This window comes from Indicator indicator, chromosome Z (assembly GCF_027791375.1).
Source record: "Indicator indicator isolate 239-I01 chromosome Z, UM_Iind_1.1, whole genome shotgun sequence".
Lineage (NCBI taxonomy): Eukaryota > Metazoa > Chordata > Aves > Piciformes > Indicatoridae > Indicator > Indicator indicator.
Window position 1 is genome coordinate 17,513,468 of NC_072053.1, and position 25,748 is coordinate 17,539,215.

The 25,748-nt window shown below is 39.3% G+C and overlaps 1 protein-coding gene across 2 annotated transcripts in view; it reads right to left on the bottom strand.

Moving 5' to 3' along the window:
• The window catches only part of UBAP2 (ubiquitin associated protein 2), a 97,887-nt gene extending 73,723 nt beyond the window's left edge, over nucleotides 1-24,164 (bottom strand). For both annotated transcript variants that reach the window (XM_054398092.1, XM_054398091.1), the window contains exons 1-7: nucleotides 24,036-24,164; nucleotides 17,280-17,357; nucleotides 15,560-15,670; nucleotides 12,068-12,221; nucleotides 10,384-10,461; nucleotides 3,391-3,445; nucleotides 2,504-2,607 (exon numbers count right to left, since the gene is read on the bottom strand). In XM_054398092.1, coding sequence (XP_054254067.1) covers nucleotides 2,504-2,607; nucleotides 3,391-3,445; nucleotides 10,384-10,461; nucleotides 12,068-12,221; nucleotides 15,560-15,670; nucleotides 17,280-17,357; nucleotides 24,036-24,134 — 679 coding nt within the window. In that variant the 5' untranslated portion in view covers nucleotides 24,135-24,164. The remainder of the gene's footprint in view (nucleotides 1-2,503; nucleotides 2,608-3,390; nucleotides 3,446-10,383; nucleotides 10,462-12,067; nucleotides 12,222-15,559; nucleotides 15,671-17,279; nucleotides 17,358-24,035) is intronic.
• Between the last annotated feature and the right edge of the window lie 1,584 nt (nucleotides 24,165-25,748).

Below are 25,748 nucleotides of genomic sequence, written 5' to 3' on the forward strand. Positions count from 1 at the left end.
AAAAAAAAAAACAAAACCGAGAACCAGTTAAAAAATAGTACTTGTGATTAACAAATTAAATCACCAGCTCCACTGTGTACAATCTCCTTACATACGCTTGTCAGCTACTCTTACCACCTGCTGATGCTTCCATCTTCGTTCCCAGCACTCCCTCTTCTGTTTTAAAACTACTAACCCAGGAGCAGGCTCCTATAACAACCTTCAAGACATTTTTGATAACTAGGCTGAAAGTGCTTGCCCCTTGGACAAAACTAAAATTATGCTGTTTTGAAGTACACTCTCTTTAAAGAGACCTCTTTTTGGCTTAGGGACTTACTACAGTTTACCTAAATAAGAAACACTGCAAAATGAAACACTTTTTCTATAGTCATATATATATAGGTATTTTTGTTTTGTCACTTATGGTGCCTTTTTCATCTGCACTTGACATACATTAAGATTAGCAGCAATATGGTACTTAGCACCCAAAAAAGAACACTGATCCCTAACTAGTTTACTTTAAATTTACATCAACCAAATTATTTTGCACAAACTCTCCACACTGACACTCACTCATTCCTACCTCTTAGAACCATTATTTTGAAGGGGCTAAGGAAAATTCCCAAACACCTTCACCTTAGATACATGCCTTAAGCAGCATTACTGAGTAGTGCAGTTCTTACTGACATGTGCTCAGACTAATAGCAGAAACACACTTGACAACTGAAAGAAGTTCCACACATCAACTAGCACACTGAGTTTCTGCTACTCTGTTGGCTCAGCAGCAACCCCTTATGTCAGTATGCTTGTACACCTAACACTCTGTTTACCCACAACAAGGTACTCTTGCTTCTAGCTGAAGACTACGAAGACGTCTACAACAAAGAACAGGACTTGCCATAAAGGAAGCACATGAAGACTACCCAGAATTAGCAGGAAGAGTCACAAAATATTAAAACTCACCTGGGAAGTAAGTAAAAGTAATTTGTAAGCCACAGCCTTCCAGTAACAGGCATTAATAACTAACCAACCCCCAAATTTTCTACCCCCAACACAGTCTCTTCATGCCTTTCTTGTATGTGTTCTTACTCCTTCTGCAATACTTGTGACAACATACTCCATTCTCTGATATTTCTATAGCAAACAGCAGCATCAGTGGTCCTCGGGGAATTTCAAGTCATTAAGTGTCCTTCTAACTCATTTATCTGATAAACTTACTCAAAAAACTAACATGAGTTAAATGTTCCTTTCTGTTCGTGCCATAGCACTAAGTCATTTCAAAAGTAATTCTTGGGAAGATGCCATATTGACAAAAGAAATCCCTTTAAATAAACATTAATATATTAGGGGCCACTACCCCACACTGCACTGGAGGACGCCAGGAGTGACAAGACAGTTGCTTACAAGCCCCACTAAACACTGAGCCTGCTATTGTCTAAGTCAAAATGGCTTGCCTTAAATTTCAAAAGCTGCATCTACAGTGGTTCTCAGCACAGCTCAGTGGAACACATCCTGGCCTCCAGTATTAGTCTTTTCCTTCCACACTTGGCACAGGGCTTGATGAATAATCATCTGAGTAAGCTTCAGCAATAAAGAGATCAGAAGAATTAACTTTTGCTGGATTTTTTTTCTTTTTTTAAAGTCTCCTAGCAATCAGTCATTCTCAAGTACATGAATTTCTCTATCCTAACACAGCATTTCTTTTGTCTTCATGTCCTGTCACAGCAAATGAGAAGCAGCAAGGTATCCTGTTTTCCCAGTCACAGACAAGTAGGTCCCATTATTAATTTCTGAACGACCGTAAGACGACTGTTAAGCAGTTCCTTTCCAAACTATGTTTGTCTCCTGCCTTTACCCAGAAGTGTTTCATTCATACTCAGAACCATACAAAAATACACAGGCGCTTCTACCTTCAGGCAGGTTGTTCTTGCTTCCATTCAAGTGCCTAGTCTTGCTTTCGTTAGCAATACTTCTCTTCAAAGGTGGCAGATCTTGGAAATCATCTCCATCCTGGAAACTTGCGTCCTTACATTTCTATGTTGTATGGGTGGGGCTTTCAAAGCCATCCCAGAGTCACTGAATGGATTCATATTTGTAAATAGTTTTTCTTCTTCTTCTTCTACTTAGATGTTCATACCCTACTGCCCATGCCCAGGGACCCATCATTTTTAGTATGACTTACACTCCTTAACTACATGAAGTGAGCTCTTAAGCAGTATTTAAGATACCTGAAGAGCTCTTCAAACACAAGGTTTTCCCAGTAACTCTTCAAACTTCTGTCTCTCAATGGATTGCTAGTACTGAAACAAGAAAATTGCAAATTGCCTTCCCTTCATTCTAATGGAGACAAGTACAGGCTACAGGATGTGCTCTGCAAACTAGCAGCAGTTAAACTATAAAAATGAACTTGTATCTGCATCATGTGAGATGTATTGTATTCACATTTTCAGAAGTTAACCGAACACTAACAGACAATTCGCTATAGGTCTTCATTCCAATCCTTCTACCTCTTGAAGCATCTTACCAGTTCCATCATCTGCATCATTCTTACAAGTCTCCCAAATCTCTGATTTTGTTCCAGAGCCATCAGTGGCAGAAGACTCCGTATAGTCTGCAGGGTTAAATGTCCTAGAGTTTTAAAAGTTAAGAAATGGAAGAGAACATGGGTCATTCAACAAACACAAGAGTATCACTTTTATCTGAAGTTGCATTAGATTTCACATCTCTATTTCCACAAAATTTATCTTGATTGTTTTGGTCTCAAAGGAAAGTTTTTTCTCTATGAGCACAGATCAAAAGGGAATAAAGAGAAAGGACAACAACAAAGAAGTGAGGCGACTGAGAAAAAAAAATTACTTCAGAGAAACTGAACCAAACAATTCCTGAAATAGCAGTTTGAAAGTAGTGTAGAATAGCAGAATGAAAGTAGTGTAGGCCACACTTCTAAGAAGCCAGTTACTCCACCAAAACTGAGAATAAACTTGAGAACTGCTGAGTAACTTATGATTTGGTTTCAGCATCCATGAATGTTCAAGCAGCTAAAGTACAAAAGCTTGAAAACAGAAGAAAATTTATAACTGCAAGAGTTTCTAGTTTTATATAGACCTTGCATGTTTTTCAATTGACTTAGGACTATACATATCACAGAACTTTCAGCTTCTAAGGCACTTTGTGGCTGCTACTAATAGGCACAAATTGGTTCTCCAAGTTTGAGATACTGAGTGAACATATATTAGGTTTGTACAAGTTTAAGACAAAAAAATTCCTCTAATCTAAGACTTGTGATTTGCATCCATATTGTTTTACCAAACATAGATCAATACTAACATATACAGTGGCAATACTGTCAATTAATATTGTCAATTGTCAATTGCCACTGAGTCTGATCCTTGCGCTCTACATGTTTCTTACCCCATGCCTTGGGCTGAAAACCTCCCTGCTCCTCTCCCTCTGCCACGTCCACATCCTAGGAGAGAAAATACCATTTAACAGCAACAGCAGAGGAGATGCCAGTCATGACTCTGTCACATTGGGAAAAACTGCAGGTGAAGAAAACTATCACAGCTGAAGCTAAATATCACTTGCTCCCCAGATTTTGTCATAGGATCATTTGTCTCTAACACACACAAGCAAGCCACAATTCATCTAAGAGCACCCATTTCAGTAGTGCTCACAATTCTTCATCTTTTCTGTATCTACTGAAGTAGCTCCAAATGTCAAGAAAACTTAACTAAATACTCATTCCACATGAGACTGCTATTGTCAAATCATTGTTCGAAATTGTGTCTCTTTCTCACTCTTGCCTATGACCTAGAACCCCTGCCTGCATACCCTAATCTCACAAGCAATTCCCTGTCACTGTGCCTCTGAAAAAGTTTAAACACTCCATTTGATTCCTTCTCTGACTCAGCTCACCTTTCTAAACATATTCTCCTGTTTTCACCAACCTGAAACCACCCATTCCTTCCACTTCGCCCTTAATCACAGTTACTGACATGAAAATTATCCAATTCTAATTACTCAAACAATTTCCTCATTATCAGCCAAAAGAATATTCATTTCTATCTTAACAAAATCAAGTACTTTTTGCCTCCCATTTTGGATACCAGCCTCAGCTTACAAGCTTCTTGATACAGTGAAGAGTTTTGCATGTTCCATACTGACAAAAAGGCATGAAAATTTTCATATTACTTAACTATCCATAAAGCACACATCCTGATAAACTGTTAGAAACTATTTCTAACATGCAGTGTAAACCCCACCCCCACCATGAATATCATTTATATCACAAGAACAGGAGGAGGTCAAGAGCTGCAAACTTAGATTCAGGTTATGTTTATTTTAATAACAAAAGTGCATAGCAATTACAAGTCACTAAGCAACTACAAGTTTACTAGAGCACAAGAGCTGTCATACTAAATCACCAATACACTGTTTGTCCAAACATCAGAATTATTTGTGAATTGTGTTTGAATTTTCATCAAAATCGCCCCTTCTCTTCAGGGATCACTTGCACAAGAGCAGCAGGTCCAGGACACAGTAAAACCAGTGTAGGGAATTCCTTTTTTAATTACCTTCCATCCCCTCTCTGCACCACTTGCTCTTCCCCTTGTCCTAGTTCATTGTCCATGTGTTAAAAAGACATTTCTGAACATTTAAAACCAGTCCACTACCTACATTTGTCAAGGACTCCTTAGAAGTATCAAAATAGAAGGATAACTTCACCAACATTTTGAGGAAAAACTTTACCCATATCCTACATAACATGACAACTGCTAGCTACAGTAGGATCACAGAAACCTGCAGAGGAAGAATTCCCATCCAGTGACATACAGTATTTTGGTGGTACAAAAAAAAAAAAAAAAACACATAAGAATTGAAGTCTGACACTAGACCAGACCTGCTATTTTTAAATTTTCCCCCTTTGCTCTCTTTTTACAATTGGTTGGGGAGAAAACAGACAAAGCTTAGGAAAGAAGTAAGAACAGCTGCATCCCAGAAATCACCATCCTTCTTCCACATTCACACCAAGCCCATGTCTGAAGCTGTGCTGTTTCTTCTGCCATAAACAATGTTCCAGACCCTGCTGCAACAACAGATTGTAACTCAGCCTCCAAACCTCTTTGCTCAGTCTACCTATTCTACTGCTTTGACCACCGAAAATCCCCAATCCAGAAAGCAGATGCCTGGCAAAACAAGGGAGCAGCTCTCAGATGTACAGAAATCACTTCAATATGGATAATCTTTCTGCCCAGTAAATACTTTTTAAGAGCAGAACCAGCTAAACAAGTTAGTTTTAGGATATTGCAGGGGCCACCGATGTAATTTATTTTCTATAAGACCACTTGAAAGCTGTGAATCACAGAAAGTTAAATATCTTTGAGTGAGGCAGCCATTAAGTACAGAGAGATGGCTGAAATAGCTGGGATGAACACACAAATAGATTTTACAAGACAAATTAAGTCTACCCAGCCTCTCAAGCGCAAGACCCTCCAAGAATAACCCTAGCATACTGAACAGAAGATGAAGTTTCAGCAAGTGACACATATGTAAGATGCCATACAGCAGCACAGGGACAATAAACTACTGCTTAAGACCAGCAAATAGAATCACTAACAGTTTTAGAAATTGTTAGAAGTAAATCATGTTATTCCTGAAATTCCATTCACAGTCTTAGACTACTATCCAGTAAGAGTGTTTTAAAATAAGGTGACTTGGAGATATCAATCAAAACCTAATAGCCAGTATCTATTACACCAGATATTGTCTTTATTAACGATGCCATACACAAAGGGGTAGCCCTCCCAGTTCACATATCCAAAGATGTTCTCCACATGCTTTATATACACTTACAGAAATAGGTATTCATTCCATTTCTGAGAAATTGTTTACATATGCATGGGAATCCTATTAACAGTAAAGACCTTCTACTTCTTGGTCTTTGCTGTTACTTACAAGTATTCATTCTGGTGCCATCCATGCATGGAAAGAATCATTCATCAGCAATTCTTGCCCCAAAACAAATGGGAGCACGAGAAAAGTTGTGCTCGTATGGGGACTAGCCATTAGCTGTGGAAAATGGTTTGCTGTGCTTGCAGATCTAAATCCTTCCATTCTCTCCACATGTTCCATATTTTAAAAGTCAGATTTTCACACTGACAGGTAGATAATGACACTTTAAGGCTAAGGAAGAGGCCCAAGAGCAGCTGAAAGGAAAAGCAGACTGGAAGAGAAGGCAATGCCCTAGATTTGTGCTTATCTCTGACCACACAAGAAGAGCCCTGATCTCTGCTCTGGCTTAAGCCTTATGAAGAGATAGGAAGGTTCAGTGTAGACAGTCAGTATTCCAGGTATTTCATATTACCAAAGCAGACACTGGCTTTATTTAATGATTCAAATCACTTTGGTCTTATTAGTCATCACAAAGCTAAAAGCATTGGATCAGTTTAATGTACTGCACGTACTCTAGTAATCATTTTTAGAAGCAGGTGCCAAAAAATTTCGACTTTAAAATAGTATTTAGAAGAAGATAGCATGTTAAAGCTAAATTCTGGTTAATCTCAAAAAAACACCCACCACCCAACCAAACAACGAAATTTACACAACAAACACAGCTTCTTAACCAATGCAGAAATCCACTACAGCAAAATCTAGCAGACTTCAGATTGTGACCTCCAGAAGGTCTGCTCAACATTTATGTTTCAGAAAAAACAACACCCTTACTCATTCTGGCAAAAGAAATCCAAAAATAACTCCTGTGCCAATTAGGCTAAGTTTTTAAAACCGAAAAATATTCAGACATGCGATTCTGGCTACAGAAGCTCTATTCTTTTTCAAGGACAGCATATTTCTTAACAAAACAAACCCAAACAAAACAAAAAAAAACAAACGCAAAAGAAGTTAAGACAGATCAAGGAATACATGCTAGACTACAGTCAGATTATTTACCAAAAATAGGTATGATACTTTGCTGTCTTACACAGTCAGCAGAAGGAAAAAAAAAAAAAAAAAAAAGAAGTCATTGTCATGCTATTTAGTTCCAAAATTAAAACATGTGTTTCCCTTTCATTTTTATCTGTTTTGCTAGGAAAAAAAAGAATCCATGCCAGTATCCATTCTTATGGAATGCTCACATTGCTCTGGAAGAACAAAGAGGAAGATAGAGGAAGAGAAGTAGAAGCAACAAATACTTTGCAAAACAGGACAATTGCTACTCATGAATCTGTAACAGTTTGCATGAAAAATCAAGTCCAAAAGGTTATCAACCTGCTATCCCATTATCGTCTATGGTCAATGAAATATTTAAGGAAGAGTACATGAAATGAAACCACAATACAGTTTCTCTGGACACTTTCCTGATCTTCAATGACTTGTGGGTCAGACTTCCTCAGCCAGAGATAATTTACATACATCAAAAGTCTCAGTGACTTTTCCTTCTCTTGCAGTGTTGGTGGGGGCTTTTTTTAAGGATAAAATGGTCAGTTCTCTCTGTGCGCAAATTTTCAGCACTCAGAACACTTTACTGAAAGGAATCCTTCAGGTTAACTTTACAGGAAGAATCAATTCCTTAAGTTCATTTTGAACCTGTAACCTACTGGTTTAATTTATTATTCCCACATTTGCACACTAGCTTGAGTGATCAGTTTATCTCCCCACAAAAATTTCACAGATCTGTCAAAGACTAACTCACATCTTTTGAAGGCAAAGTTATAATCTGCTTGTTCCTCACACCCCAAACCCCTCCTTCACAAGGATTTTCTAGCTCTATGAGATCCCTCTTCAACATAGGGTAGAGGACAGGGGAAGAATTAGCCCTGCACTCCGAACTGAAATGTAAGAACATTAAAAAAAAAAAAAAAAAAAACAAACACACCAACATAAAACAACCCCTGTGCCTCTGAAGTTTGTCCACTTGTATGTCACAGCAGCTGATTAAAAGACAAGTAAGAAAATACTTCTAGAGCTGACACTCCTAAGGACATAACCATTATCCTCTATAATTTCTTCACAATGTTCCATTCCAGACAACTACAAATCCTTGCAATACTGACATAAATACAATCACTTTGAAGCAATTACTATTCATTATATTTACAGCATTTTTTACATATAAATTAATCTTACTCAAGAAATTCAGTCCAAAAAGGCATATGTGAAGGATACCCTCAAAAAAATTAAAAAAAAAAAAAATCCTTGACTTCTTTCCAAGCCAAAATTTACACCCTCATTTTAGCAAGCAAAAATTAAGGGTAGAGCAACTGCAGCTGGGATGCATCCTGAAGCATATTCTGTGATGCACTTCAGCTTTCTGTTCATCAGTCACTAAGATGGCTACTTCAAATCCCTGACCTGCATACCAGCAACAAATGGTGTTTGTATACTGTACACCTACGACCCTACAAGGTTGCGAGGAATGCCACACAGAAGTTAACAGAAGATCTAGTTCACAAGGAAGCTAGTGCCTACAGTATCAAGGCTAAAATGCTCCATATCAGATTTTCCCTTTCAGTAAACAGCACATTACCACCTCAGTGTGAACCCATTTCTGCTATTTTTAGTGCATGTAATTTCTAAAAATTAGCTTGTTCTATACTGAAGCAGTAATATGATAGCCCTGAAGATCTTCCCTTAGAAAGCAACCAGTAAGACAACTCCAGCCAGAGAAGGTATGTTAAAATAGAGAGCGTGTTGCTCTGATATTAGTGGACCCCTAATTTTCTACCCAGTGCTTGGATTCCTGCACACACACTCTGAATTAAAAAAGTCCTAAAAAAAAGTGTTCTGTGGTGATTACTACCAATCTATTTACCTTCAGCTGAAGTACTTAATCCCAAATTTGACCATTTCATGTAACAGAAAAGAAACGCTACTGAATGAAATGGCAGAAAGCCTTTTCCTGTTCTTTTTACTAATATTGAAAGATAAGCAGCCATGCATCCCTGAAATTAAGAACGAACTACACAGCTTTACACAACTCCTACAGATTTGAAGGGCTTGCATTTAAAATTAACTGATTTTCTACACACTTGTAATCATGAAATCATTCAATAGGTTTATCACAGACAGTTGAAAGCACTTCATAAAGATACTTGACTCAGATGAATGTACAGTCTAAAATATTTGGTAGAGAGGTACAGTAATACCATGTATACTAAGCCATTGAATAGAATTAAGTCATTCCTATCTCATCAGGTACGTCAGTTTGGTCTGATGATCAAGTGCTTTGACTTGAGACATATGATACTCATCTAGAAAGCTACAGCACTGATAACAAAAGCAGTGAATTTTTCATAAGGTTCCAAAGTAAAAAGTAGACTGTACTTGAAATTAAGTTTCACTGAACAGATTTTGTAAAATCTTACCTTTATATTTATGATTTGCATATAAGGAACTATTTTTTAAAACAGAGACTTAGATTCCATCTATTAACAGTGCTAACATACCAAAAACTGTAGTGGTGAACTTTACCACATCCTTCCCTGTGAACACACCATTTGGTATTTGCTGATTCACAGGTAGAATCAAGTCATTCTCAAAAGCCTCTGGAAGTTACATGTTTTTGCATCTTCCACTTTAAGATGCAGATCTGCAGACAATGAAGCTGGATGTACCTGTTTTTGAATGCCTGATTACCACATATTCCAAAGCAAATGGAGCTCTTTAAAGGCAGAACTTTTCACCGGTCAAATACTGCTGAAGTAAATGAGTTTTGCTGTGCATCTGATCAATTTATCTCACACTTACCGACACAGTCCTAAGGGAAAACAAGCCACTTTCCACTCCAGCCTGGGAAAATCCAAACTAGCTCCACACTTCTCAACATCTTTTCTAACCCCTCTAAACGATAGGACTGGAACTGTGCAGTGTTCTTTTTCCACAGTTCTCATCTGCTCTTCCATAACAAATTCCTTCTTTTACTCAAGTCTCTGCAGTAGCCTGTACTTTCATCAGCTACCAAAACCAGAAGGCAAGCCTTACAACTGGATCCACCCCAAAGAAACAGCGTAAGTACACATCAAATCACTCTCCAGGTAATACAGATGGAATCTCGTACTCTCCTGCTGCCCGTGTACATCCTGAAGAACCCAGTGCGCTCCTACTCACAGGAGGCTGGCATGAGTCAATGTGGAAAAGAGCTCTCCATAGATAGAAGACATCAGCCTGCTACACAGGAAATTACCATAAAAAGGTAAATTGTGTTAATTCATCTAAGTTGTTCTGAGTCTGAGACAAGCTATGGGGTAATGGAGGGGAATGCATCGAAATTAAAGGTGGCCAAAGCGCTTATGGAATCAAAGGATAACCAAGAAACGCTTAAAAAGAAATGTCAAAACAAATAAATGGGAGAGTTCCATTTCAGGACAGGAAATCAGTGCCAGTCCCACACCAGCGTCACCATCTCACCTCTCCCACGGCCACGTTTCCCACGGTCTGAAGGCCTGCCTCCTTGATTGTTGTCCACTCCATTCTCTTCAGCTCTAACTGTGGAAAAAGGACAGCTTAAGACAAGATTTAGAGACTCATACATGAAGCAACATATCCACCTGCTTAAACTCAATTCCAAAAGAAAAGGCACGATTTTAAAGTGAGCTGGTCAACAAATCTCAGTCATTCCTCTTCTCTGGAAGTTACGTTTCCTTTGCACTGGACAATTAAGAAGCAAAATACCTAATGGGGGAAATGTTCCTTAGCAGACCTTTTTTTTTTTTTTTTTGGGGTAGCCAGGAAGAGGTAGAGAGGAGGTAGTGTTTTCCAGTCTACACTATTAAATTAATTATAGCCTCATCTCTTTAATGAGACAGGAAACACAGATGCCTCATACTGTGTTTCCTTGATAATGTGCTGGGTGACAACAGTGGAAGAATAAAGGATAACCAAAAACAACTCTTCTCTTGTCAACCCATATCATGTCCCTCTATAACCAGGGAAATGTAAAAGAACTCCTGTCTGTATTTAAATAAGAGGAATAACAACCAGGTGAAGGTGAGAAAAGCACTTCAACTTAATTACTGGAAATTTAGTTTCAGTTTCACTGTGGAAATTCCTGAGAAAGTATTCTGGAAGATGGCTGGCTTTTGGAAGGAAAATTTTAAAAAAAAAAAAATCCATTTACTAAGACAAGCAGCATCCAGCTCCGGCAAAAATTTTCAGCCCTTACTTGCGTAAAATGGATCTAATTTCAATTTCTTCTAAGAACAACTGCAAATTTTATTAATATTTTTTCCTATCTTGACATTACTCTACAATTCACAATGTCTTTATTGGCACAATATTTTAATATATTCCAATAATGAATTGGAGGAGTTGAATAATATTGTAAATATTTTTTTCTGCTTTTCAGTGGAAAGTTGAAATATCATTTAACTGTGAAAATATAACTTTCATTCTGATTTCTCTCCTCATCAGTGCTGTGTATGGTCCTTACAGGCAATGAATATAGCTTTGATACTGCTGGCAAAAAAAAAAAAAAAAAGAGAAAAAAAGCAACCTTTATCCAATGGTGATCTAATGTGATTCTAGGTGAAAACATGGGTTTGCTTTTGTACAATGAATTACTGCACCTCTATTCATTGTAGCAACTTTTCAAGTGTTTCAACTCAAAACTCTGTTGCAGAAACTCACCTCATGTGAGAAATACATGCTAGAGACTAATAATGATCCCAGTCTTTCCATTCCTCTTACCAGATGATGAGAATATCTTCAGGCTCTCATAAAAGGAGAGGGAAACAAAGCTAGATAATGTTTTCATTAAACGAAACAACAGCGTATCAGCTGTGTAGTAACATACTTGCTCTCAAGCAGTCTTAGAGAGTCAGTTTTAAAACTTAAAAAAACAGGAATTTGCACAAGATCAACTTATCAAAGAAAGACAGTTAAATTTAGTGTCCCTGAACAAGCACACAGCATTCCAAACCACAGTCACACAGACAGATCAAACATATCTGTCACACAAAAGTTAGGCTCCCTAACTGAAAGTGCTGAGCTACAGCTTAATTGGACGTTACTCCACTGAACATTTGCTCTTAACTCAGCCCATTTCAGTACCAAGAAAAGCATCAAATCTTTAAAAAGGAATCCCTATACGTACACCCTCGGCCACGGCTGCCTCCTCTTCCCCGTCTGTTGGAAATTCCCCGTCCACGACTCACTTGTCTGTCCCCTCGTTTGTCTCTGCTCTCTTTGTTTTCTGAACATTCTTTTCCAAGACTTTTCTTCTTTCCCCCTACAGTCTCCCAAGAAGTCTATTTGGGTAGAACAGAATTAGACAATAAGTTGTACAGGAAGAGACTGCTCTCAATGCATGCTTCCACCTCACACCCCTCCAGTTCATGGGAAAAAAACCAAGTATTTGCAAAATAGTTTTTTAGGGTTTTTTTTACATACATAATACCTTGCAGACTACACTGATACAAATGGAAAGAGAGACTGGACTTTTGCAAAGAGATGAGAAAGTAAGTTTTAGGAGTCCAATTATCTTATGTGAGCATCCCTAACATTTCTGGCTATAATGGGCTGTTACTAGTTCAAGGAAGCCTAAATATGAGCACAATGACGCTTCAGGTTTCAGCTTTAATATTAAACACCATCCTTAAAATAAATTCAGAGATAGTATTGTCTCTACAGGAGTCTACAGGCTCTATCTGTAGAAGCTGAAAATAAAATTACTAACACACCTGCTAAGAATAGCACAAGGCTTCATATATTATGCAATTGTACAGCTAGTCTGTTGAGGCATAGCTGCAAAGTAAAGAAGAAAAGTATTATTTGCAAACCATTAGGATGGCAGGTAAGTTCCTAGAGATTTGGACATACATATAAACCTAGGTAAGGTATTTAAGTAAGAAATCTGTATAGGCAAATAAGGTGCCATCAACTGTGAAGCACTAAAGGCATGACATCTAACAGAAAACATCAAACAAAAAAAGGTTCACCATTAGTATCTTCAGGTCCTGTCTTCCCTCTCCTCAGTACAGACAACTCAAAAACGTCCAAGAGACAACCAATGACCAGCTAGTCCAAGCTGCCTAGAATCAAGGGAACTAATGCTATTGTGAAAGCAAGTAACAAAGCAGTTTCAATGTCTCTCTTGACTAAGACAATAGTTACTCACTTCACTTTTGAAATAGCATAGGTGAGAAAAAACATCTGAAAACACTTCTCAGTTTCTTCTCCAGTATAGGTCTGCACTGCCAGAAGCAATCACAGATTAGGCACAGGCAGCATAGATGAGTTATTGTGCAATGGAAAACTGCTTCCTCCAATAACTATTGAACGGTTTTGTTTGCTGTAGCCCGTGTAACCGCATTACACACTAAAACACTCCTAGAGCTTTGGGGACGCTTCACAGGAGGAAAAACAACTGCACCAACAACTGAAGAATCAAGTCTATATCGTTCAGAATTCATTGGTATTCCATTGATGTGCACAGTGACAAAAGACCTTTGACCATTTCAAGATACGGCCAAACCTCAATAATCCTGTGAAGCTTACAGGGAAGCAGTCTCTCCTTAGTAAGATTTTACATGTCTTGGGAAGGATCAGTAAAAGGATGGCTACAAAAGAATTCCATTTTCATCATTTATTATAAAACAATTTAAGGAAAGCCTTGAGAAGTTGGGCATGTCCTTCAAGATAGAGGGGGGTGCTACCTCTGGGCATGGGATTCCATCAGAGACTGATGAAGCTTTCTGCTTTCATAAGGGAGCTAACCGATTACACTTTCAGCTGACAATGCTTGAGGTAACCCAAATGACAGTTGTGGGCCTGACCTTCAAAAATATGTTACAGAAGCCTTCTTACTGAATGATGGAAAGAAGAATAATCTCAAAGACCCCCTTTGTTCTTTCTTTAAATGTTTTGGAAGTAAAACATAAGATGGATATTACATCTGTAGGAATTTAAATTAGTGGAAGTCTTGGGCAAAGAAGCATGCCCTTCTCAATGCTAGACTGTCAGAACTATTGCAAGCAAAAAACCTTCACAAAGACTAAATAACACAGCAAAAAGTTCTTAAAATATAACAGCATTTTAAAAACCCCAAACAAACACAAAACATTCAAGGCTGGCAAAGTACTAAAGATCTATATAAGTAGACATTCTAGCTATCACATCTTGCATTTAATTCCTCAAACTGGACAGATGAAAGGATTGAAAAATCATCTTTTCCTGCATCAAAGCAGAGCAAGACTGTAAAAGACTGGGGAATCTGCATTCAAATCTAGTACCACCACTACTTCCAATTTTCCATCACATCCACAGATAAGGTCTTCTGGAGTATAATGGCCTTAAACTCAGTGCAAGGCCCACAGACTTCCATAAAGAATAAAAGATTTCTTCACACCCTTCAGTTAATATTCCTCCCTCCTTGAGCCCTTTAAGTTTCCTGTACTTCCTAGGTTGCATTTTGTCTAGAAACCAGTAGGCTTCGAGTTACAACTTATCAAAAAGAACAAACATACGTTGCTTCTAATTGGAAATGAGTTCAGAAAGTTTCTCCCGCATCATAAGTGCTTGAAGTCTGCTAAACTAAGAAAGTATTTAATGCTGTTAACCAGAAAACTATTTTCAAGTCGAAAATGGCCAATGTAAGAAGACAAGAGAACACAGAATCAGCACATTAACAAGACAGATTTAATTGAGATGCTCTTACTCCCAGCTTGCAAGCTCATTCATTATTATACACTTTTGGTTTAGATGACCTCAACTCCGATAAATGAAAAGGGGATAGAAAAGAAAGTCCCCTCAGCCAGAGTACACATCCTGACAAATCACAGGAAGTACTGAATGTTCAAGCATTAAGAAAGGAAGTCCAGGTTTCTTTCCCAATTCAGATAAGATGTAATCTAGTTCACTGACTCAGATAAACTGTAAAAAATCCCTCCAACAAAAATTTCAAACACTGCAAGAAATACTTTCCTGCTATCTTTTGGGATAAAAAACCCATTCTGTGAAACATTCTAAGCAACACTACTTCTTGTTATACACACATTGCTTTGTCTCCTCTTACTTTTTTTTTCAATGAAGCCATAAAAATAAGCAACACAGTTAAAAGAACAACTACTTGCTCTATCCTATCCTGCCACTAGTAGTGTCAGCAATGCAACTTTCAGATGTAGAAATGTCCTCCAACTTCCAATACTGGGAATGCACATCAGCAGAAGCTGCATAAGTTAAAATATCTGCCTGCTCTTAAGGTTTGTAAAGATCACCCTTCAGGGCAAGCACTTTAAGTCTGAGGTCTCAGGGTTGTGGAGGTGCTACAGTGTAACAACAAACTGCAGCAAAAAAAATCTCTGTCTAAACATTTGGTTTTGCTGCAGAGTTAAAATTACTGCATGTAAATGAAAGCTGGAGGACTCTGCTAGAGAGCAGCTGATCACCCACAACATTTTCAAAGCTCAGCCTACTGGAAGACACGCATGTACTAGAGAAGCTGCCTGTGTCCCTATCTCCCTCAAGAGACTTTGAATGGAGACACGGAAATGGAAAGCTTCTGAAATACAAACTTCCCAATCACTACTTAGAAGCAGACACACATAACAAACAGAAAGTGAAGCTGAATATCAAAGTAAAACCTTACCGTGTCTGAACTTCCTTCCAGCAGTATGTTGATTGCTCTGTTCACATCCCCATTACAATCATGCAGTGCCACTATGCACTCGTCCTGGTTTTTCCCCGTCACCTCCATAAGCTGGCAGTAAAAGTCAGACATGTTAAAATACCTGAATTATCATCGTAAGAAAGAGTTAGTACCACGACAGATTCCAAGAAAGTGCACAGCTGCTGTGTCAGAGCAAACTAAAATCCTACCTAGAGGTATCTGCATTTTACAGATCTGCTTGGGATTCAGGAAAGAGACAGGATGAAACACAAGTTAAATGGTAAACAAGAAAGCACTCTTTCACTTTTTTTTTTTTGTTTCTTCCCCTTTTTATGTTTGCAGCAAATGCTGTCACCTCAGACACAGCAGTGTATGAAGATAAAGATGCAAAAGACCAGGACAACTCCAGTACCACCCTTTCTCCTACAGCCATCTGCCATAACCAAGAACAGATCCATCAGGAGGAAAAAAAAAAAAAAACAAACAAAAAAACCCCACTATTTTTCAGCCAGATCAGCCCTCTCTATCCACTTCAGCGTAAGGCCACACAAAAGCTATAAGCTATAGCTGCTTAAGGAGACCCATCACTGAATTATGCTCTGCGGACCTGGTGTGCACATCTTCAGGCGTGTGGGATGGAAATAATCACAGTGTGTCATGCGACATTCAGTAACTTCACCCACAGAAAACAAACTACATAAGTTGGAAACATATATGCACAATGTAAAACACTGGGGATTTCTTTTCTTTTTTTCCCCACCAGCAGAGCTATAGGCATTATTGATAAGGGTCCTTTGGCTTCAAGAATTACAAGACTTCACTTGTGACACAGCAACAGAACAAGTTCATAACAAGAACAAGAAGAAGCACTTAATAATGCTTCAGAGGGGGTTGGAGGTTTTACAAAGAAAAGAAATGAGGAAATCTGCTCCTCTACTGCATTAATGTCTCCATGCTAATTCTTCTCTCCTTCTGGGTGTACTCCTAGGTTCTTCATGAGTCATGATGTGTTCACTAGAACAAAATCACTGATACTCACAGCAGAACAGGAACCTGGATTCTCAGTCCTGCTTGATGTAATGGACTTGGTTATAATTAGGTAATAGAAGCTTAAGCTGCTATGCCCAAAACTCAGCATGATAAGGAAAATAGTATGAGATTTCATTTTCACAGTGTAATTCTATCATTTTAATGCATACACAGATCTGGGAGGTCAGATTATTTTATTTGTTGTTTTTTCAATAACACTTAAATTCATCTTTAAGCTACTAGACTTTTACTTTTCTTGAAAAAAAACCCAGCCAACACAATGGCAAACTCAGTTTACAAAGGTGACATTTTTCCCATATGCATGTACGTGTGGACAAACTGAAGGTACTCTTTATTTTGACAATCATTAAGCACCAAGATCATACTCAAGAGATACAAAGACATATAAGCACAGAAGAGTTAGGACTTAAAGACTTGTCTACAAAGGAAAATACATTGATGTAACCATACAGCCAGAGCTATATTACCACAAAATATTTTGAAAACAGACTTCATGGTACAATAACAGCACCTTTTCCTAGTTAAACTTAGGTCCTTCTGAAAAAGGTTTTATCTAAATGAAAAATAGATGCTCTAGCTCCAAAAATATAAGTCATCTTTAGAAAAATTTATTGCAGGGCATAAAAACTCTGTACTGTAAGAAACATACTTGTTTAACTTTATCTTCAAAATCTGCATCATTCTTATCATAGATCATCTGAGCAAGGCGAATTTGTTCTGCTGTTGCCTGAAAAACACAAACATTAAAAAAAAAACCACAAAAGGTAAAAATGCATTTTTTCAAAAGTATCTCTTAGTGTCACTATGTTTGTTTTTCTCCAAATTCTCAAGAAGAATCTACACAAAAAGAACAGTGGCGCTATGGGGAAACGTTTAACATATCCTCCATGTCCATTTTGCGGTTAAAAACTTGGCTGTGACAGAAGTGATTTTAACACATTCTAAGGAGTTTGAACCACAGTTAAAGGTCACTACATAGAGGAGACAACCATCTAATTGAATTCACCAGAGAAGCCTACATTTTGATATTACTTTTATGTTTATCTACTACCTACCGCTCTTAAGAAACTGACAATGGTATTGCTTAATGAATCATATGTGATGGTTCCTGCTCAAACCACCTTCACCATTCCCCCAAGAACAACCTGACTGCAGATCTTGCCCATGAGCAGCTGCACTTATTTTCTTTATAACACTGCTGTCTGAAAACTGTTAAAGGATCTTGCTACTACTAAAATATTCAGTGCTTCTGTTAACATTTCTGAACCACAAATCCATGTAGGTCAACTTCACTAAATGCTGAAAGACTAAAATGGGTGTATGCAATAAAATGACATCAATTTTAATAGGCTCTAGCTGCACCAGAGAGCAACTCAAGAACTCTAATGCTGGATACTCTTCATAGTGTGCAACTTGGAGCCTGATTGAACTGCATTCTCATAAAAACACCAAAGATAACTCTATGCTACATGACCCTGGACCTAATTTGATTTCTGGCAGAATAGAAGAGGCTTCTGTTTAATGCTAGAGAAGACAGATACTGCAGAGAGAACCAGGACCCAAAATTCAAGCTGATGAGCTGTGGAAGGCTTCTTCACTGACAAACGGACACCCTCATCCACTGAAATTATTGGCAGAAAATATTCATCCTGGGCAGCTTTCCAACTCTCACTTCTAAGGCTACCCACATGAAATTCTGTGCTTCATGAGTTCACTCTATCAGCCTCACACTGTATCACTTCTGGAGTTTACCACAAATACAAGCTCTAGAGGAGGTTGCCAAGTATGAACGCTGACAAGAGTCTAAAAATTACTCCACCATACACCACCAGCTGCTTATTCTCTAAAAGGTCACTGCAGCTGTCCAAGCTCCTTGAGGGGATCCACATTTGCTGTGCTCAGAGGTGATGTTCCAAGACAATTAGTGTTTTTCTAAGGAGTTAACCACACTACAGTACTTCCTGTTTTCCAAGTGTGATGCTGACAGCTTCATATGGCACTCAGTAACAGAGCGCCCACTCTGGAATTCTTTTGGCAGCCCTGGTGCCACCCTCCACAGAAGCCTCCCAATTAGTGCAGTGCTCAATGTGAAGGAGTCAGCACTTGGTGCTGGCTGAGAGCTCGGCACAGAGGAAAACCATACGGCCTGATAGTTGATCCATTTTCCTGCTCTGATTTCAGCCTCATCAGGTCTACTGCAACTCCTAAACTAGAGAGATTTTTCTTCAAGCTAAGAAGAATAAAAATATTCAGGTTATGTAATTTCTGTAGAAGTACAATGGCATATTTGAAAAGAAACAGGAAGTTGCCAGATGTCCTCCTTCCCCCCAAAAATTGACCTTTTTTCAGGTCCGTGTTTCAGAACAAATATATACTAATTTTATAACATCAAGTGTGTGACAGTGTCTTCAGTTCTCCTGTGTAAGCAAGGAGCTTAGAAACAAGTAGTGTAGTATCATTAATATTTATGCCAGTGGATTACACCCAGAGGGAACCAAAAATTCAGAAGTAAAAAAATAACAAGAACCCCTACATGTTTACCATACAAACACCAAAAAGGGTCACAAAAAGCTGTGGTTTTCTTCCAACAAGTGGTGGTTCTTTATGGTACCGTGGTTACAAGTAACATTGTATTATCCTATACAAGAGTTTTAATTGCAACTAAGAAAACAGTAGCACCTTAAGACAGATAAAATTTTATTCAACTTCACAAGATATGGTGTTTTGCATCATAAGAGAGATAAAGAAATTCTTAACACACAGAAGTGTGTGAAACAAAATTAAGTGACCGTAATAGGTCCAGATCTTATAGTAAAAATCACAGGAACACAGGATGTTAAGGATTGGAAGGGACCTCTGGAGATCTTCGAGTCCAGCCCCCCTGCTGGAGCAGGACCATAGAATCTAGCATGGATCACACAGGAACACATCCAGATAGGGCTTGAAAGTCTCCTGAGAAGGAGACTCCATAACCTCTCTGGGGAGCCTGTTGAAGTTCTGTGTGACCCTCTCAGTGAAGAAGTTCCTCCTCATGTTGAGGTGGAACTTCCTGTGTTGTAGTTTATATCCATCGTAGCTTATACCTCTTGTCCTATCACAGGGTACAACTGAAAAGAGCCTCTCCCCTCCCTCTTGACACCCAGCCCTCAGATATTTATAGACATTTATCAGATTCCCTCTCAATCTTCTTTCCAGACTAAAAAACCCCAGGTCTCTCAGCCTTTCCTCATAAGGCACATGCTCCAGTCCCTTAATCGTTCTTGTAGCCCTCCACTGGACTCTCTCAAGTGGATCCCTGTCCCTCTTGAACTGCGGAGCCCAGAACTGGATGCAATATTCCAGGTGGGACCTTGCCAGGGCAGAGTAGAGGGGGAGGAGAATCTCCCTTGATCTGCTGGACACACTCCTCTTAATGCACCCCAGGATACCACTGACCTTCCTGACCACAAGGGCACGTTGCTGTCCCATGGATAACTTGTTGCCCACCAGGACTCCCAGGTCCTTCTCCCCAGGGCTACCTTCTCTACCAGATCACCTCCCAGCCTTTACTGGTGCAGTTCATTATTCCTTCCCACATGCAGGACTCTGCACTTATCCTTGTTGAACCTCATTTGGTTCCTCTTTGCACAGCTCTCCAGTCTGTCCAAGTCTTGCTGGATGGCTGCACAGCCTTCAGGTGTATCAGCCAAGCCTCCCAGTTTGGTACCATCAGCAAACTTGCTGAGCAGACCCTGTCTGTCTGTCCCCTCATCAATGTCATTGATAAAGATTTTGAACAGGACTGGATCCAGCACTAATCCAGGGGGGAACTCCACTAGTTGCAGGCTCTCCAGCTGGACTTGGCACCACTGACTAACACTCTTTGCACTCTATTGTGTGACCAGTTTCCTAATCCACCTCACTGTCTGCTCTTCCATCCCACACCTCCTGAGCCTGCTCACAAGGATGTTATGGGAGACAGTGTCAAAGGCCTTGCTAAGGTCAAGGTAGACTACATCCACTGGTCTCCCTGCATCTACCCATTCAGTTACAGCATCATAGAATGCTATCAGATTAGTCAAGCAGGATTTCCTTTTGGTAAATCCATGCTGACTGCTCCTGATAACCTTCTTTTCTTCTGAGTGCCTAGAGATGACCTCCAGGATGAGTTGCTCCATCATTTTTCCAGGGATGGAGGTGAGGCTGAGTGGTCTATAGTTTCCTGGAACCTCTTTCTTTCCCTTTTTGAAGGTTGCATATTTATATAATATTGTGTATAATAAATGTGTACTTATTATCCAGAAGGAATGCAAAAGAACTGTGATGTAATTTCTTAAATAACTCGAATGATGAGGAAAGCAATACTATGACAAGTCTCCATTTAGGAAGGCAACATTATTCTATGCTCAGAAAAATTAATCAGTGGTGACCTGTTACAGTAAAATTCCACACATCTCTGTTGATCTGCAAACCTGATGAAACAGGAAGATCACATCCAATATCTAAACAATAAAAAAATATGGTGCACTAAAATATAATTGATGTATATTAATTAACCATCTTCTCCACTGAACTGACCAAACCAGTATCTATTTTCCAAGAATTAACAGAAAAAGGTCTGTGAGGCTTAACATTTAAAACCACTAGGCTGGAAAGGTGCTCCTCCAGTGATACTCTGTGCAAACTTTCACTGAGAGCATGTTCCATCAGAGGAGCTGCTTGGGCCCAGAGATCCCACAACCTCTCTAACCCGTTACTGCATTCATTGTAAAAATTTTATCTCCTTTTAACAGCTGGAATTTCCAGTGTTCCAACTTTTGCCACTGTGTCTCTGAGAAGAGTCTGGCTTCACCTTTTCTATACCATTTTCATGAGGTATTAGAACAAAACATACGACCTTGCCTTTTCAGGGATGTTCCAGTTCCCCCAAGCACCTCTCATTTATCCTGTGACCCTGCCTCTCAACCACCTTTGCAGCAATTCACTGGACATGCTCCATCTGCCTGTGTCTGTCTCATGCAGAGTATATGTCAAAAGAGGGGAATCCACCACTGCTGTCAACCTACTTGCTATATTCCTGCAGCCTTACCTGTTATAAAACAAAACCAAATTCAACTTCATTTGTTGAAAGTAACTTTCTAAACCCACACATTAGCATGAATCACCACTATACAAAGCACTGCAACATGACGTAACAATAACAAGGACAATAGTTGCTCTAGCTTGGTAGTATCAACAAGGTTAAGTTGGCCTATGCCCTGTAGCAAAACTACCTTCAAAAAGAAAAGACAGCAGGTCACTGCTGTAAGGTGACTCACTTCTGAAGGGAACAGAAGGCCTGGTATCATCAAGACTACATCCACTTCCAAGGGAAGTCTGCTGCCTCCTTGGGGCCCAGGTTAAAGATGTGAAATCTTTCTAGCCTGGTAGAGACCTCATTACTATCCATTATTGATTTTCCAGATAGGAAGTGATGAAGTTGCAACAAGAAATGTGAGGGCAATCAAGAGAGATTTCAGGGCCTTCTGATGACAGGTTAAAGGGCTGGGAGCACAAGTAGTGTTCTCTATCGCTCCAGTTGAAAAGAAAGATGAGGAAAGAAACAGGAAGAGACAGGAGATCCAAGACTGGTATCACTGGCAGGACTTAGTGCTTCCTTGATCATAGGTTTACACGACACCAGGCTAGCTGGTGACAGACAAGGATACTCCTGTCACAAAGAGAGAAAAAGATATCAGCACAGGAGTTCAGAGGGCTCATCAAAAGAACTACACTAGAAGTCGAAAGAGATAAAGCCAGGCTCACTACAGGTTAAGTGTGGGGGCAGCACAACCATGTTTGCAGGATTGCATGCTAACAAGGATCCTTGGTCTCCCATTCCAGTTGAGGTATGGGCCAGAGTGCCATGCAACAGTAGACACCCAAAGGATATTGATGGGCTAGAAATGATGGAAGCACCTGGGAATGGTCAGATAGCAATTAGGACATCTCTCCTCAAAATGTGATGATATTGCCTGTATCACCAGCTGAATTGAATCTACCGGAACCAGTGCATGGAACATTGACAAAAAATAATTATCTGAAAGCCAGTGTGCAGCAGGAAAACTGATAGTGTCCATCACAGAAAATTCTTCTTTTTATAAGAAGAATCAGGGGGAAGGCCAACAAGGCAGATATCACGGTATGGTATAGACCACCCATGAAATTATAGAGTTTTCAGTTCTTGGGGCAGTAAGGAAGAGCATTAGTAGAACTGCTGTCTTGGACTTCCAGAGGGCTATCTTTGACCTGATCAAAGGAGAATCATTGACAGAATCTCTTGGGAGGCAGTCCTGAAGGGCCAAGGAGTCCAGGAAGACTGGACATTCTTCAAGAAGGAAGTCTTAAAGGTGTGGCAACAGGCCATCCCCATGTGCCATAAGACAAGCTAGTAGGGAAGAAAGCCAGCTTGGCTGAAAAAGGAGCTTTTGCTGGGACGCAGAGAGAACAGGTGAGTTTATGACCAGTGGAAGAAGGGGCAGCCAACTTAGGAGGACTAAAGATGTCATGAGGCAATGTAGGGAGAAAATTAGGACTGAAGCCCAGCTGGAACTGTTAGGGTCACTGCCATAAAAGACAATTTTAGAAGTTTCAATACATCATGAACAATCTAAGAAGACTTTCTATCCTTGACTGGATGCAGGGTGAAGGTGAGCAAGAATGAGTAAAAGGCTGAGGTATTGAATTGCCTTTGCCTCAGTCTTTAACAGTAAGACCAGCTGTCCTCTGGTTATCCCTGAGATGGACAGGAAGCCTCCATAGTCCAAGAGGAGATGCTTAGTGACATACTACACTTCGACAAATGTATGCAGCCAGATGGGATCCACATAAGGGTACTGAGGGAGCTGGCTCAAGTGCTCACCAAGCCACTTTCCATCATTTATCAGCAGTCCTGGCTGACTGGGGAGGTGCAGGTTGACTGGAGGTTAGCAAAATTGACACCTACCTATGAAAAGTGTTGAATGGAGGATCTGGAGAATGACAGGACTGTTCGTCTGACCTCAGTGCTGGGGGAGGTTATGAAGCTTTTCCCACCCACTCAAATTCCTCCATTAACTAGAAATCTCCTAGCATCAGGAGGTAAACATATGGAAAACTTGAAATCTGGGGACACTGAGGTCACTAGACAGAACTCCTGACACAAGCATGGAATTCCTCACTGATAGGAAATGTTGTGTAAGAATGCAAAGCCCCTTTAGATGCAAGAATATAGGGACAAATTCACGCTGTGCTGGATTAGTCAGTAATTAAAGCAAAATATCAGACTTCCTCCTCCAAAGTATACTATTGTTTTTCCCTCCCATCTTTTCTCCATTTTTATTGACTTACGGAAGAAATGTATTACATGCTCACTCTCAACTCAAGAAGATTATACAGTATCACATACCTGTACTACTTGTTTCTGTGGTTGTGTTGGCTGTGTGGTTGAAAATTGCGTTTTGTCCCGAGTGCCCCGGGTACGTTCACTGCCCACCGAAGTCATCATATACAGTATATACAAAACAAGGTATGTACAAAATAGAAAATCTGAAAGGAGAAAAAAGGAGCATGAGTTAAGGCAGCGTATTTATTCAATATTCAGATAATATACAAATGTAGTAAAGCTTGAACTCTTTCTGCCGTTACCACAAACTCTATACAGAGACTCATGAGAACACAGCTTTAATATACTACTACTGGATTTATTGCAGTCTTTATGGTAAAGGGGGAAATGCGGTGGTTAAAAAGCACTTTTGTCAGCTGATTGGGATCTGTCTAGATCTGTACTTTCAAATGATGTCTATAATCTCACAGCTTTTTCCAGTTATTTAATATACAGACCCTTCTACCTGCCGATGTGCAGTAACTTCAGCTTCAGTTGTATCAGTCCTTAAATTTCTATCATATCTGCTGTCTGGTTTCATTATCTGCAATTTCACCACTCTTATACCCACTCTGAACACTAAAGTGAAAAAATGACATTCACTAACTAGGCAGTTCCTCTCTCCTTATCATCAAGCTGCTCTCCTGCACATATGGAGAGGTCATGACCAACATCCATTCTAATTCTCACCTCTCACTTATAAGATGGTTTTAAATCCAGCCTCTCTGATCAGTACTTGTGTTTTGTTCTCCCTCATACTTCACAGAAACTACCTATTACCCTGCTTTAAAGACACTTTCGTTGTATGAACAAAGAAACCCAAATCCCACCCATTCATGGTGGTCAGCTTTCATTCTCATTCATCCTCTAGCATTAAAATGATTTTGAAGCAACAAACATATTATTGCCCTGTGGATGTACAGCATCTCACATATGGCTAAATGATAAGTATGGTTTATATTAACTCGATCAACTGGAAACAGATCTTAAATGGTCAAAACTACCACTTAACTGCTCGGTTTCAGTGCCCATGACACTTGAAAGTAAAACTGCAAATGTAGAGAACTAAGGACAACCTGCAAGATGTGGATCTGAGTAGAAGGAGACATGCAAGTAAGCACTAAGGTTGTTTTACTGCAGCACCAATGTATGAATGTGCTTCATTTTGCATGCAACTTGTCAGAGCAGCAGCTTTTGGTGCAAGAATTCAGTGCAGGTTAATGATCAGTTGAAAACTGAGCAAACTTCTTGCTCACAAGCATTCACAAGTAATGGGTACTCAACAATTAAAGTTGCATGAGATAATTCAGCTTAAACATTGATTCACAACACTCAGGATCACAATCCAGAATTTTTAAAAAAAGGTAATTCTGTTATCATCTAAATCTCTTCTTCAGTTTAGAAATACATTACATGGCCAGAATTGAACCCTGACACTGAATTTCTTTATGTGCTAGTTAAAGCATTCAATAAAATCTGAGAAGAAAGTATATTTCCATGAACTCTTACATATTTAACTAGAAAAGGCCTGCCTTTACCAGGAACTGTCTGTAGTATTAGCTGAATCAGAACACTCTGTTTCTCCAGCTTTATGAATACATCTCTCAGTCTCTTATGGTACTCCATTGTTTCCTACAATGTAGAACACACAGGCCTTGGCACACTAAAAGCTAGATACAGTCAGGACAGACTACTCAAGCTTGTGTCAACACGTTCCTTGGAAAGGAAAATATTAAG